General features: G+C 35.9%; 1 protein-coding gene across 1 annotated transcript; it reads left to right on the top strand.

The window, feature by feature from the left end:
* The first annotated feature begins 3,044 nt into the window (after positions 1 to 3,044).
* LOC142609060 (uncharacterized) lies at positions 3,045 to 3,752 on the top strand. The gene has a single exon (XM_075780700.1). It carries the CDS (start codon positions 3,045 to 3,047, stop codon positions 3,750 to 3,752), a length of 708 nt encoding a protein of 235 aa, XP_075636815.1.
* The last annotated feature ends 10,794 nt before the right edge of the window (positions 3,753 to 14,546 follow it).

The following is a 14,546-nucleotide window of genomic DNA, read 5'->3' as shown; positions in this document are numbered from 1 at the left end:
AATGATTGATGTGCACTGTAAACAAAAAAAAAGAAAGACACTTTGAGATTTTTTGCAGAGATGATCCTTGTTATATTTGGTCAATTTCTATTAGTACAGTTTAAAATCTAAGAATTGAACTTATACGAAATTTGCATCTTATTTAAACAGCACCAATATTACTTTAGTTTTCACGTTTCTTATTTTCCACTCTTTCCCCCCTAAAAATTATACCAGCTTTCTTCTTCACTCTTATTCCCCTCATAATTCTATCAACCATTTTGAATTCATACGTGCCATACATTCTACAAACAATTATAAGGAACAACACTTGCAAATACCTATCCGTGGTTATCATTTTACCAGGTGAGTTACATTTCTTTAAGTAGTTACTTTTCTTTTTATAATATTCATGTTGATATGTTTTAGGGGCATAGCTAAGCATGAAAATTTTGTTTTTGTTAAATTATTTGTTCATGAAAATCTTGTTTTTGTATTATGTGTCTTGCAACAAGAACTGATTTGTATGATATGTTTTAAATTATGGGTCTTGCCTAAAATTTCATATAGCAAAAATAAGTTTCAAAATTGACATAAATTTTTCTTAAAAAAATTCTTACTTTGTTAGCCTAAAATATACATGTATGCTATAATAAAACCCAAAAAAAAAAAAAGGTTAGTATATGCCCCTAAATCAAAAATCTAAGTTTTAGTTATAATAATAATAACAAAAATTATACGATATTATAAATATTTATCTGTTATCGTAATGATGCATGAGAAATATAATCTGTCTTATTTTAGAAGAAGCAAAATGAAGAGCAACATAAAATAATTTACGTAACCATAACAGATCATTCTAAATAATTTTAACTACTATGATAGATAATAATAAATTATTAGTGAACCAATCCTCTTTAATAGAATTCTCTTAACTCTAGCTATTTAAACATTGAATATTTTTAATAGATTACCTTCTTGTATTGCATTTTAATGGTTGTGTAGTGTTAATATATTAATACTACTTTTATGTTTTAGTGTGAATGGTAGAAAAGTTTTTCATTTTTCTCATCCATTCCGGTGGAATAATTAAACATGGTGAAAATGGGGTTTATTACCAAGGGCCACCTCCTTCTATGCTTCCATTAAGCAAGGGTGTGGCATTTGAAGATCTATGTGATAGAGTAGCATCCATGCTTCATATAAACAGAGAAGATTCAAAACTTATTATTTGATATAAATTTCTTTTTCAATGTCATCCACATCCTGTGAATTACCAACAAGTTTTGGTAGAAGATGATAATGGTGTCAATGCAATATTCGATATGTTAGATTGCCAATATGGATTTGTAGGTGCAGAGTTGTACGTGGGTGTGGAGCCCATAAGAAGCCATCAAGATGTTTTTCCCATTCGATATGGCAACGAAGGACCGAGTGCACCGTTCAATTATTCACATGGCGGGCACTTTCATGATCCATATGCCACTCATACTGGTCATTATTATGAAGATGTGGCTCGTTCCCCAATCAACATTGGTGGTGCTGATTATCATGCTCCATCTACCCATGTTGCAACTGAGGACCAACATGCTCCTTATCGGCCAATGAACACCAATGATGTTGACTATGATAACCTAACTAAGCATGTTGCACCACAGTTTGAAGCTCAGTATGATCAAACCGCCACTCAGAGAGCTACTAATGATCCCAATGATACACACCGCATAGCTGCTACTACTGAAAATGCGGTCCATACATTATCAGAAAGGATGCGGGCCATGGATAGTAATGACCAACTTGATAACGACGAGGTCCTTGATGATGTTGGAGATGAACAGGAGCTTCCCAATGAACCTAATCATGAAAGCAGTCCAGCAATGGCATTCCATCAACCTTCATCACTGAGCTTTTCACAAAACACTTGGGAAAATATGATTGATCCAACCCCACCATTTGAAAAGCCCATTCAGAGTACTTGGGACCCTACCCAAGAGTTTTATGTGGGATTGCTTTTTGCTGATAAGGATGAACTACAAGCTGCTGTTAAACAATATCACATCAAGAGGAACCAAACATTTAGTGTAAAAGAGTCAGATCCAGCATGTTGGTCTGTACGTTGCAAAAATTGTTCTTGGCGTCTTTGAGCATGCTTCCGGGCTACGCATGGGTTCTTTGAGGTTAGGTAATACAATGGTCCACACACATGTACGGAGTCCACACTCACACAAGATCACGAGCAATTAGACATTCATATTATTGAGAAAGAGTTGAGGGATATTGTCAAAGATGATCCAAATATAAGGATTTCTTCGCTTCAACAGAGTCTTTACAATAAGTACGAATACCGGCCTTCTTATTTTAAGGTGTGGGAGGCGAAACAGAAGGCAATTGGTAGAGCATTTGGTGATTGGGACAAATCTTACCAATTATTGCCAAAATGGTTGAAAGCTTTGACTGATTCAAACCCGGACAGCAGGGTTATTTGGAGAACGGTACCTGCTACTGTGCCAGGCTGTGCCATATTCAAGAGAGTTTTCTGGGCTTTTGGTCCATCAATTGAAGGTTTTCAACATTGTAGGCCAGTGATTAGTATAGATGGAACTTTCCTATATGGTAAGTACAGAGGTAAGTTATTGATTGCATCAACTTGGGATGGTGACAATAGACTTTTTCCACTTGCCTTTGCCATTGTGGAGGAGGAATCTGATGATAGTTGGTATTGGTTTTTGCGTTGTATTCAAAATAATGTCACTAATCAAGATGAGTTATGTGTCACATCTGATCGCCACCCTGGTATAATGTCAGCGATACGGGTTATATGTGAATCGACACGTTGGCATCATCGTTTTTGCCTTCGCCATGTGGCTAGCAATTTCAATCAAAAAATTGGGAATAAAAACTTGAAGGCTATGGTAATGTGGGCAGGCATGGAGAATCAGCTACAAAAGTATCAAATAACAAGGGATAGAATTACTCAATTAAATGCAGATGGTGATAAGTATTTAAGGGAATTACTAGTGTAGAAGTGGACATTAGCACACGATGGTGGACATCATTATGGGGCAATGACCACAAATTTGTCTGAAAGCTTCAACAGTGTTCTAAAGAGTGCTAGAAATCTGCCCATAACTGCGTTAGTCAAGCTCACATACTACTGTTGTGTAGCCTACTTTGCCGATCGGTATACTAAGGCACGTGCAGAGATTACAGCCGGTGAACGCATTACAGCCTATATAAAGAATAAATTCAATAAATGGGAAAGAAAGGCGCCAAAGCATTCAGTTACTGTGTTTAGTCATGAAGATGGTCTGTTTGAAGTCAAAACACCAATAAACCCTAACTCTGCTTATAGGGGTAATCATCGACATGAGGTAAATTTGAGGGAGAGCACTTGTAGTTGTCAAAAATGGCAAGTTTATAAGATTTCATTCTCACATGTCATTGCCGTGTGTAAATATCAAGGCATCTCTGCAATGCGATATATCGACCGCTGCTACTGTTTGGAAGAACAAGTTGCTTGTTATGCACCTAGATTTTGCATGGTTCCATATAGTGTACATTGGAATGAGCCTGATTTCCCAGTCTTGTATCCTAATGTGAAGTTGCGCCGTGCAAACAGTCGACCAAGATCAACTCGGCTTCTAAATGAAATGGATTTAGGGACAGAGCATCAACCAAGGCCATTGTGCAGCCTCTGTAGGCAAGAAGGCCATAATAGAAGAACATGCCCCACTCGAACTGTGGCTGGCTCCACTAGTGGCCAAACTGAATGACCCAACATATGTATTCAATCTACTTCAGTGGATTGGTTGGACTGTTCTTTTTTTTTAGGAGTTAGACCATATTGTTAGTTTGTATTATTTGATAGAACAAGTTGGTACTAATTCCATATGCTACAATGTTTTCTATCACTGCAAGTTTGATTGGGGTGTATGTTTTTTTTTTTTTTTTTTTTCTTTTTTTTGCGTGTGTGTATGTGTGTGTGTATATATATATATTCCGTATTATAGTTTAGGGGTTCGATAACACCTTCAAATATATACTTTTATGGAGTGCTTTGGTCCTTTACCATGTCTGAAAGCTTCAAATAAGGAAATAAATCAAAGGGCCACAATCTAAAGAGGAAAAATCATATTTGAGCACTAATCAGTATTTTAGACGTATCTCTCTCCTCAAAAATCCAGTTGACTTAAGACTAGATGGGCTGGAACCGTGACTTAAATATCTACAACTTTTATGTTTTGAGTTTTTTGAAATTCACATTTTTTGAAGGCCGAAATTAACTCACAAATTACTACTGTAAATTTGGACGAAAATCAGATGGTGAAAGTTTTATTTTTCTTTGACACTTTTATAAGGGTTTGGAAAAGAGGTTGTGGATTGGAAAATTATATTAAATAGATGTATGATTAAATTAATTGGGCACTAATTTCAAATACCAAATATGTGTACACATTTCTTATTTTTACAAAGGCCTTACAGTTAGTAGTATAACGTGATATATATACTATCTAGGCATAATATTTTTTGCTACAATGATGCATAAACAATGATAATACTTTAATATATTTTTAATAATTGATTCGTGATTTCCACGATGGGGTACATGAAGTTTTTGTTGTGTTCTACAACGTGGAGGATGCCTATTTACTCGTTGAGGGTACCTTTGTGCTTGCACATGACTATTCCCCATACGCCTTGGTTGTGTTCTAATATCAAAATCTATTTGATAATTACCACCTTCATCACTTTCATTATCTGATGACACCTCCATATCTTCTGCATCTTCTGCATCTTCCCCACTATCCTCATTTGAGGCATCTTCCTCAGAGTCTGTTATAGAGGCCTCTTCCTCAGTGTTCGGAGCACATGCCCATGTATTTGGTGGTGTACAGAAATCACCAACATGAGGGGATGGTTGGGAAGGTTGTTCATAACTAAACTGAGCATCTTGGCCATAATTGTATTGCCCAGAATAGTATGGAGGTGGCGATGGATGATAAGAGGGAGGTGTTGAACTAAGCTGGGGATAGTGGTCATAACTAAACAAACCCTCTAATCCTTGTCCTATGGAAGTGGATAATCCAATCTGTTGATATAAAGACATACAATACTCGTTGACATTAATTGGATTATACTCATTGAAGGTGGTAGGCTCATTATGGGCAGATGTGGATGGCCCAGCTTGGGTAGAGGTGGATGGTCCAGCTTGGGTAGACGTAGATGGTCCAGCTTCATCATTTCTACGTTGTCTACCCTGTCTTCCTTGGTGCCTCTGTCGTCGCCCAAAGTGTGTCACCCTCTCAGTAGGGATGGAGGAAATATCTGCTTCCATTGATAACTTCACTTGAGTAAGACCCTCTACTATTGCCGGAAGGACTTGTTGTGCAGTCAAGTCAGCCCTCCCTTGGTTTGCAACAACCGAAGTTAACATCTTATTAATTTCCGTTTGCTGCCACATAAAAAGAAAAAAAATTATTAGTGCAGTATTATTGAAAATGCTAAAATAATAATTTGTTATCAATATTAGTGCAGTATTGAAAATGCTAAAATAATAACCTAGTACACATGGGCAGCCGCCTCTTGTGTCGTAAATAAGTGGCCATGTTGGTGATACCATGTTGTGTAGTCCACATCTAGATGAAAATTTTCATCTCCAACTATATTTTGAACTCGCTGGTTCCAAAGTTGGTAGTAATGTGCATGATGCCTACACCAATCAACACCAGCCTTTCCTGTCAACTTTACACAATGTATAGATTTATCAAAATTGTCAGTAGGCCACTTTGGACATCTTTGCAACAATCCAAATTGTCGCATGACTCTCTCTGGATGGTAATACTCAACAATTTGGAAACATAGCAATGGCGTTGTTGTAAGCCATATATGTTGTCCTACAAGACACCATGGATGCAAATAATTATCGTATGGTGTCCAAATAACCTGTGATTTCAATTACAATAACTATGTTATAATCGATCAAGACAATAATATAACTAGTAAATTAACCATTGATGCATTGTGACAACATATATTACCTGATCCTTATTATGTGTATCGTGATTAGAATGGTACGCAGGTAGAACATGCGTTGGTGTGTGAGTATAAGTTCTCCTAGTATCCCACCTATACACAATTAATGATTGCCACTGATTTTAGGGTTTGGAAGTATCAAGGATAAACACTACAGTATACAATATTGTATAGAAATAGAAAGTAAATATTATACCTGCAACCGTATGGGTCGTCACCATTTAAATTTATTGGAATTATTGGAATTGGGGTCAGATATGGAAGATGCTCCCATGCCCATAATTGTAATATGAAAATAGGACCTACAACCTCCGTGGTTTTTTTAATAGAAGCAATACACAACTCTTTATAAAGGAAAGCAAGCGTGGCACTACCCTAGCTATATTGCCCAGCTACACCAAAGTCTGCTAACAGCCTGAGAAAGCAGCAATGCAATTTATTTTGGCTCTTATTTCCAAATAGTAAAGCCAAGACCTGGAACATGTATGCCCTAGCATACTGTTGGGTTGTTACAGCATTGGCACCCTCTGGTAGGTTCAAAAATGTATTCCTAACCCATGTTATTTTAAGGCTACCATATGTCAATGCAATTTCAGGTGGTGTCACTGCATTGCCATTAATAGGCAATCCTATAATGATTGCTATATCTTGTAGAGTGATCGACATTTCACAATTTGGTAGGTGAAATGTATGGGTTTCAGATTGCCACCGCTCCACCAAAGAAGTGATAAGACTCTAGTCAATATCTATATGTGGTAGGCGGGTAACACGGTATAATCTACATTGATGCAAATATGGGGTGATACGCTCGCCTAACTGCTGGGGGGGTGCAAACCGTTGGGGTCGCACTCGTAACGTGAAAACCTGAATTTTTTAAAAAAATGTACAATGTTATATTGCTAATGTTGAAATTATTTTCATGTAAATTGAATAATTGTAGATATTATTAGGATATTAATAAATTTGGTTCTTGCAACGTACATTGCCTTCCATTGCATCATTAGAGATGTGATATTGTTGTTGGGTTGGCAGAGAATGATCGAATGACCCAGGCTCCATTTCAAATATATCCTACATTAAATGCTACAATGAGTTAAACCATATCTGAAGATGCGTTTTCACAGTATCTTTAATATACTGTACTACTGAGATTAAAAAATTACAATATCTAAAAGTACATTTTTTACAAATCATCTATATAAAAAATTACAAACTAAGCAAATAATTTCCAATTAAATTAGGGGCTGAGAAGCTTACTACAATTGTGATATGAAGTGAAAGAATGTAAGAATTATAGAGTGATGCTTGCAAGAAAAGAAAGAAAGAAAAAAAAAAACATAATCAGATAATCATAAATATCTTCTAAGAACAAAAGAACAACAATAAAATATAATAACATTAATATAACCATACATAAAGCATATAATTTTTCCATGAAACACAAATGTAGGATTTATTGTACTAAATAAAAAAAAATACACATACATATCTTTATTATAAATCAACAAACATATTATGCAATATATTTTTTTCCAAGTAATGATGTAATAACTAATAATAACAAATTAAAATTGACTATAAAAAGATCACAATAATAAAATTTATTACAATTTTTGTGGTCATATACTACTAATAATAATAACAATAAATAATATTAAATAATTTCAAAATTAACAAAATATATACGTAAATTTAATTAGATAGAGAGTTGAGATGCTTACAATAATTGTGATACCAACTGAAAGAGTGAGAATTATAGAATGATACTTGCAAAAAAGAAAAACACAATTAGATAATAATAAATAAACACAAAATAACAACAATACTAAAAATATTTGTAGTCCTAACCATAAAAATTTTATTAATCTAAAATTTGAATATAAACAACAACAACAACAACAACAACAACAACAGCAACAACAACAATCATAATCACTGAAGCAAAAAGCAAAAAAACTTACATTAACCCAAAACTTACAATTGTGTATGCTGAAGCAAAACTGAAGAAAAACTGAACAATCGGATAGAAGTGTTTTGTGAGAAAACTTCAAGCAGAGATGTGGAAGTGTTTTGTGAGAAGGAAGGCTTGCCTTTTATTACAAAGATGTGAAATAAAAGACAAAAAAAAAAACTCATTTGTCACAGAGACTAACTGAGTTCCAGTCTTTTTGTTACATCAATCATATTTTTTTTGCAGAGATTCTTCTTCAAGTCTTGTTTGATTCTTAGCAAAGTTTGATTCTTAGCAAAGAATCTCAGCAAAGTTTTCTTCAAGTACGAGTCACATCAATATTTTTTTTTCTAAAACTTTCACGTGTTAGAATCTATGTACTTGAAATTGAAGAGGTAGATAAGAATCCTTCTATTTCAGCAATGTTATTGCCACAATTGATTTTCCTTTTTTTTTTATTATAATTTTTTTCACATTTTCGGCAATAGCATTGCCACAATACCCACAATTCTTTTTTCTTTTTTTTTCCTTTCCCCCTATTTCGGCAATCCCATTGCCACATTTCCTTTTTTTTTTTTTTTTCCTATTTCGGCACTACATGGCCACCATTTTTTTTTGCTCCCCTATTTCGGCAATCCCATTGCCACAATTCCTTTTTTTTTTTTTTTTTTCTTTTTCTTTCCCTCCTATTTCGGCAATCCCATTGCCATAATTCTTCTTCTTTTTTTTTTTCCCCTCCATTTTCGGCAATGGGATTTCCACAAACCTTTTTTATTTTTTCCTTTTGGGCACTCGCGCATGGGCACTCAGTGAAGCAGGCAGGGCTGGGCAGAAGGAATTTCGGCAACACTGTTGCCGAAATTCTCAAAATTTCTCTCTCCTCAATTTCGATTTTCTCTCTCATACTTTTCTTTGAATTTCGACAACACTGTTGCTGAAATTCACTCTCTCTCCTCATTTCCCCAAATAACTTGGAACAGTGACTATAACCCCAAAAAACTTCACTTTTAGCAATATTTACCCAAAAGACTCTGACACTCTCTCCTCCGCTCTTTATGCTGATCCTCATTTAATTTTCAACAACCCCCACCTACCTCCATTCTCTTTCCCCCTACATTTCGTCTTCTACTCCTCTTCTCTCATTATCTTTTCTTTCCCCTACATAGATTAGATCTAAACAGATGCTCTACATCTCTCTTTTTGTTGCGTGAAGATTAAAGAACATACGACATTGAGAATGGATCAACAATGGATTTATCTCTCTCTCTCTCTCTCTCTCTCTCTCTCTCTCTCTCTCAACGTAGTGCAAAGAAATTGAAGAATTTTATTTTGGTCCGGTATGAATTTACCGGCCAAAATCCGATTTAAGTCTTTTGTACAGCAGAAACGACCCGGTAAGACTAGTATTTAAACCAGAACGAAACTACCTTGTTTTTGTACCAGCATAGGTACTACGACAAATTCCGGCTCTACCAGCCAGTACAGTACGGAATTGACTTCCTTACTGCCTACCGGTTATTATTTGTGGGAAAAAAAAGTAATTTCAATGATGAGTTTAAATTAGAATTAATAACAAATTACTGTTGTGGAAATGTTGTAGTCATACAACCAATAAGGCAGTGTTCTAATCCAAACCCACTACCTAACATTACATCCATGACTCCACAAAAGACTCAAAACTGCTAGCAAACCTTAATGGTACAATTAAACAACAAAGAAAATGATAGAGTTACAAAAAAAACAAATTATGCTTAAGGGAATGCATAACTTACCTTAATCAGCCTTCTAATTCTTTTAATATGGACCAAATTTCACTTCAAGTGCCCTATAGTTGCTTCAAATAGAGAGACAAAATGTCATGTGAAGAAAGTAGTAGTAGGAGAAAAATGTATAAGCAGATGAGTCTTTCTGAAGTGCCCTTGGAAGGAAAATGTATAAGCAGATGAGTCTTTATGACGAGAAAGAGAACTGGTCGGTATCCTAATTTCTGGAGAGAGAGAGAGAGAGAGAGAGAGAAAAGTTTTTCGATAAAGTCAATATATAGGAGGGTACAACGTACAAGTACAGTACAAGTAGACATAAATTGGAAGACTCCAAGAAAAAACAAGCTACATCCACTAAGAAACAGCTCTTATCTACCTTTTCATTTCCCTACACTAACCACAACTTTTGATTCAGAGATACCGTTGGCCTTTCCATTCATTTTTGGAAATGAAAAACCCTAAGAGAGGTTTCTACAACACACCCACCCTATTAGAGAGAGCTACTCATTCTTAGAGAAAAATCTTTGTAGTCTCTTCTTATTCCCTCTCCCATTGTTATACCCATTGAAAGAAGATTTGTACCCAAACACTACCCACATCTGTTAGGACATATGTGTTTCACTTGTTTAGAACATATGTCATTTATTTATGTAATTGGCTAATCCTTTAACAAAACACATTTTACTTATAATTGGGTAGAATTAGGATGAGTTTTATACTTCAAGAAACTGTGTTTCAAGATCAAGTGTTGAAGTCATCAAGTTTGTCCAAGAAACAAGCTGAAAAGTGCAAGTTCATTAAAGTTCGACAGCTAGCATGTGTTGAGATTTAAAGAGTTGTTCCAGCCCATGGCTCGACAGTTGCTTGATAGCATCTCGATACCTCTATCTATCGAGATTTAAGAAAAACAGATTCTGAGTTCTGTTTTGATTCTAATCCGTGGATGTGTCTTTGGGCCTTCTTTTCTCATAATCCTAGACATATAAAAGGATTATTTTAAGGGCCGTCAAAGGGACACAAGTTGCACAAGCATTGAGAAATCCCTGTTTATGCAAATTGTGACTTGAGAAAGTTCTTACCCTAGTTCATCTCTCTTGTGAAGAAGTTGCTGTGTCTTTGCACTGGAGGGTTTTGTAACCAAGAATCTTCTTGATTTTCATCGTGTGGATGAATTGAAAAACTTTGCAGCCAATAATCTTCTCTAGCTGGTGATTGAAATCACGTACTGGGATCCGCGCAATTGGTTAGTCATGTACTTAGGAGCCGTGCATTGAAAGGAGAAATTGTCACTACTGAACAAGTCCAATTGGGTATTGGGGTAAGGGTTCAATTGTAGGTTGGTAAGGTACTTGAGATTCCTTTACTTGTAACTGCTTGTTGTGATAATAGTGGAATTTCGGGAATAGTGACCTTAAAATCACCCGGTGGGGTTTTTGCCACGTAAGTTTTCCCCATTCGTAAACAAATCACCGTGTCATTTATTTTCCGCTACATACTTAGTTTAATTGGTGATTTTTTTATGCTACCACGTAATTTTCATGTTAATTTGATTAATTAATAACTTGACTAATTAATCAACTTAATCTATCACAAGGGGTCAATACGTTTTTGGCCTATCAACACCCATTTAGAGTGTGAGAGTGTTTTTGGAGCATTGGAAAGCATTGGAAGATGCCAAGGATGGTGGATGCAATATGGAACTTATTGCAGGATCCGATAAGCTAGAGAAGATAAGGTTCGGCGTAACCCTGTTGGAGTAAGAAGCTTGGAGGGCTTAGGTGCATCAAGTAGATTAGGCTTGGAGGGTCTATTTCTATTCATGTATCCCAACTAATTTTCTAAAGGATCATTTATTGCTTGGAGGGCGGCGGAGAGGTTTTCGTCGAGTTCTTCAGTTTCCTCTTCGATAACATGTCACATTGTTATCTTTGTATTTGCATTTCTCTTCCCTTACTCTTTACCTTTTAATTACTGCTGTGTTGGTGATTAATTTTGGTTTAGGTTGTTTTATCAATTTGGTTATAGCTTATATTTCATATTCCACACATATACTGTTTGATTATAAGCTTGTGTTGGTATTTTTGTAATTGGGGGTCTAAATATTCATTGGTGTTTTACACGCTATTTGAACTTTCAGATGTTATAAACATGTTTCCCATGCATTAATTAGATTAATTTGGTGATTTGAGAGCAATATGAAATTCTAGGGCTTGAAACTACATGAAATTGGGGATTTTGTTCAATTGGACTGTAATTGGTAAAATTGGCTTGTGTAATTGATTGATTATGTCATTATATGATGATTTTCTATCTAGTGTAATGATTAATTACTCAATTTGGTTAAAATTTGTGAACTTGGATTTTTCAAAATTTAGGGTTTATGCACTAAAACTCTATGTTTAAGTCAATAATTGATTTCTAAAGTATAATTGAACGGTTCTCAATGCATTGGAGCATGCATCATTTGTTCATTCTAAGTCATGCATCATATATATTGATATTTTCTATTGTTGTTTTCTCTTTAACCTTGTCTGATGCAGTCTGCCCTTGGTTTTCTTTGTTTTCTTTCTTTGTCTTCTGTTTTGGTCTTTCCTTTCCTTCCCTTTGAATCATGGTTAGGAAGACTAGGGCAAACAGGAAATCCACCTCCACCTCTACCCGAACTTTTGATAGTAAGAGGTTTAGGGTTGAGAAAAATCAAGAGACCTATGAGAAACTTAATACTTTTAGGTCTGTTTGGGCTGAGAGAAAGATGCTTTTAGATGAGCTTGATGGGGACATTAGGAGAAATTTTGAGCGTAGGGGTTGGTTGTCTCTTATGGATATAGAGTACCCTCCTCCGGCTACCTTGATTAGAGAGTTTTACTTGAACCTCTCTGTCCACTCCATTGCCTCCAACACTCAGTATGTGAGTAGTTGGATAAGGGGTGACAAGTATCCCATTACTCCTTCAGTAGTGGCCTCTGCTCTTGGGTTACCTTTGGTACGACAGCCTGCCTACCCTTATTCTGAGATCCCTCCTCTTGATGACATTATGTCATATCTCATCGGTACTTCCATTTAGTGGGGTATTGATCCTCGTATCACCTCATATAAACTTACTGAGATTTATTATTTGTTTTTCTAGATTTCTTGTCATTCTATCTGGCCTATCTCTCACTTGCACACCATTTCTTTTGAGCGTTGTGCATTTTTGTATGCCCTTGTGACTGATGCTCCTATGTGTTTTCCGTCTCTTTTCATTCGTTCTTTAGTTGAGGTTCATAGGAGTAGTTCTAAATCACATAGTCTTTTCTTCCTTGTTTTTATACATTGAATTTTGTTACATTTAGGTTTAGATGAGTTTCCTGCGTCTGAGCCTGTACACATTATCGCTCCCATAGGTGTCACCTTCCTTCGGTAGAGAGCAACTTAGATGAAAGCTAGCTCTAAATGCCCTAGAGTCAAGTCTTCCACAGGTGTAGCTACTCAGCCTCCTTTTTCTAGTGACCTTTTTGCTGAGGCTTTTGTCGATGCCACTGCCGCAGTTGATCCTCCACCTTCTTCTTCAGATGATTCATCCATTTGGGGTATGTTGGATACTATCATGACCGTTAGGCGGCGCATGATTAGCTTTTGGTGGATGTTCTCACGGAGCTTTAGGCTTTGCGTGCGGATTTGGAGAGTGTTTGGTAGTCTACTCCACCACCTCCTTTTGATGATGAGCCTTGATTGCCCTTTGGCAATTTGTCAAAAAAAGGGGAGTACATATTGATGGAGATAGGGGAGATTTTCATGTTTTTGGAGCTTTGGAGCTATAGATTGTATCTAGGAGCTTCATGATGTATATTTTTTTTGGCTCATGATGTATTTATTTCTTCTTCTATTTTTTTTCTTAAGAATTGTATATGTTAGGGGGAGACATTATGTTTTCATTTCTACTGTTGTTTCCTATTTCACATGTGCTACATTGACTATTGATTTATATTATGAGGTTATTCATGATATATGTCTTTTATTTTTCTGTTTTTTGTGAGATCAAGAATTTATTTTGTTTGTACTTGTATTTTCCACACATGCATTTATATGTTTGTTGAGTGTTTCAAGAATATACAGGTTTATCCAGTCGTGCTACTGTCTACACTGGCAACTGATGGATAGTAGTTAGGTTGAATTGGTTATTGGTTATTGGGCATGTTTATTGTTTATTGGGCTATTTTGTAACTTTGAGCATTTCAATTTTGGTATGTTTTTTCTCATGGATTGCCAAAGGAGGAGATTGATAGGTTCTATGAATTTAGGATCTAAATGTATTAGAACTTTATTGTGTAATGTTGGCAAACCATGATCAAAACTTAGAGTCTAGTTTTAAGCTGCTCAAAGTGTGTTTATTGTAAAGTTGGAATCAAGTGTACTGCAGGATTTATTGGACTAAATCTGCAAGGCTCGATCGATCAAAAATTAGACTTGATCAATCGAAGCTCATGCAGATTGTTTTTTTGTAGAATTTTTCAACTCAGCCCAAGCCCATTTGACGTGTAGGTTTTTATGTTTTATGTCTCAAAAAAAAAAAAAACCCTAGCCATGTTTTTGAGGTTGTTGATATGCTGTATGTGTGAATCTCTTGTGAGATTTAGAGGTGTTTACCTTCATACATACTTAGGGTTATCAAGATCAGGATTGATGTCGAGAACTTGGTGATCTGTCTAGTTGCTGTTTCAAGAGCTTAAAGAAAAACACAAGTGGGTGTACTTGTGGATGTGTGGATCTGAGAAAGAAGTAGTCCATGGACTTAGAATTGTCACGTGGTCGTGGTAGTAAGGCTTCCACTTGAGGTAGCA

The sequence above is a fragment of the Castanea sativa genome, chromosome 9, assembly GCF_040712315.1.
Source record: "Castanea sativa cultivar Marrone di Chiusa Pesio chromosome 9, ASM4071231v1".
Taxonomy (NCBI): Eukaryota; Viridiplantae; Streptophyta; class Magnoliopsida; order Fagales; family Fagaceae; genus Castanea; species Castanea sativa.
The sequence above is the reverse complement of the archived record's forward strand: the minus strand, read 5'-3'. Positions and strand labels throughout refer to the sequence as shown.

What these genes read in the sequence shown, in the direction of transcription:
- LOC142609060 (XM_075780700.1), top strand. Translation starts at nt 3,045, where the DNA reads ATGACCACAAATTTGTCTGAAAGCTTCAACAGTGTTCTAAAGAGTGCT.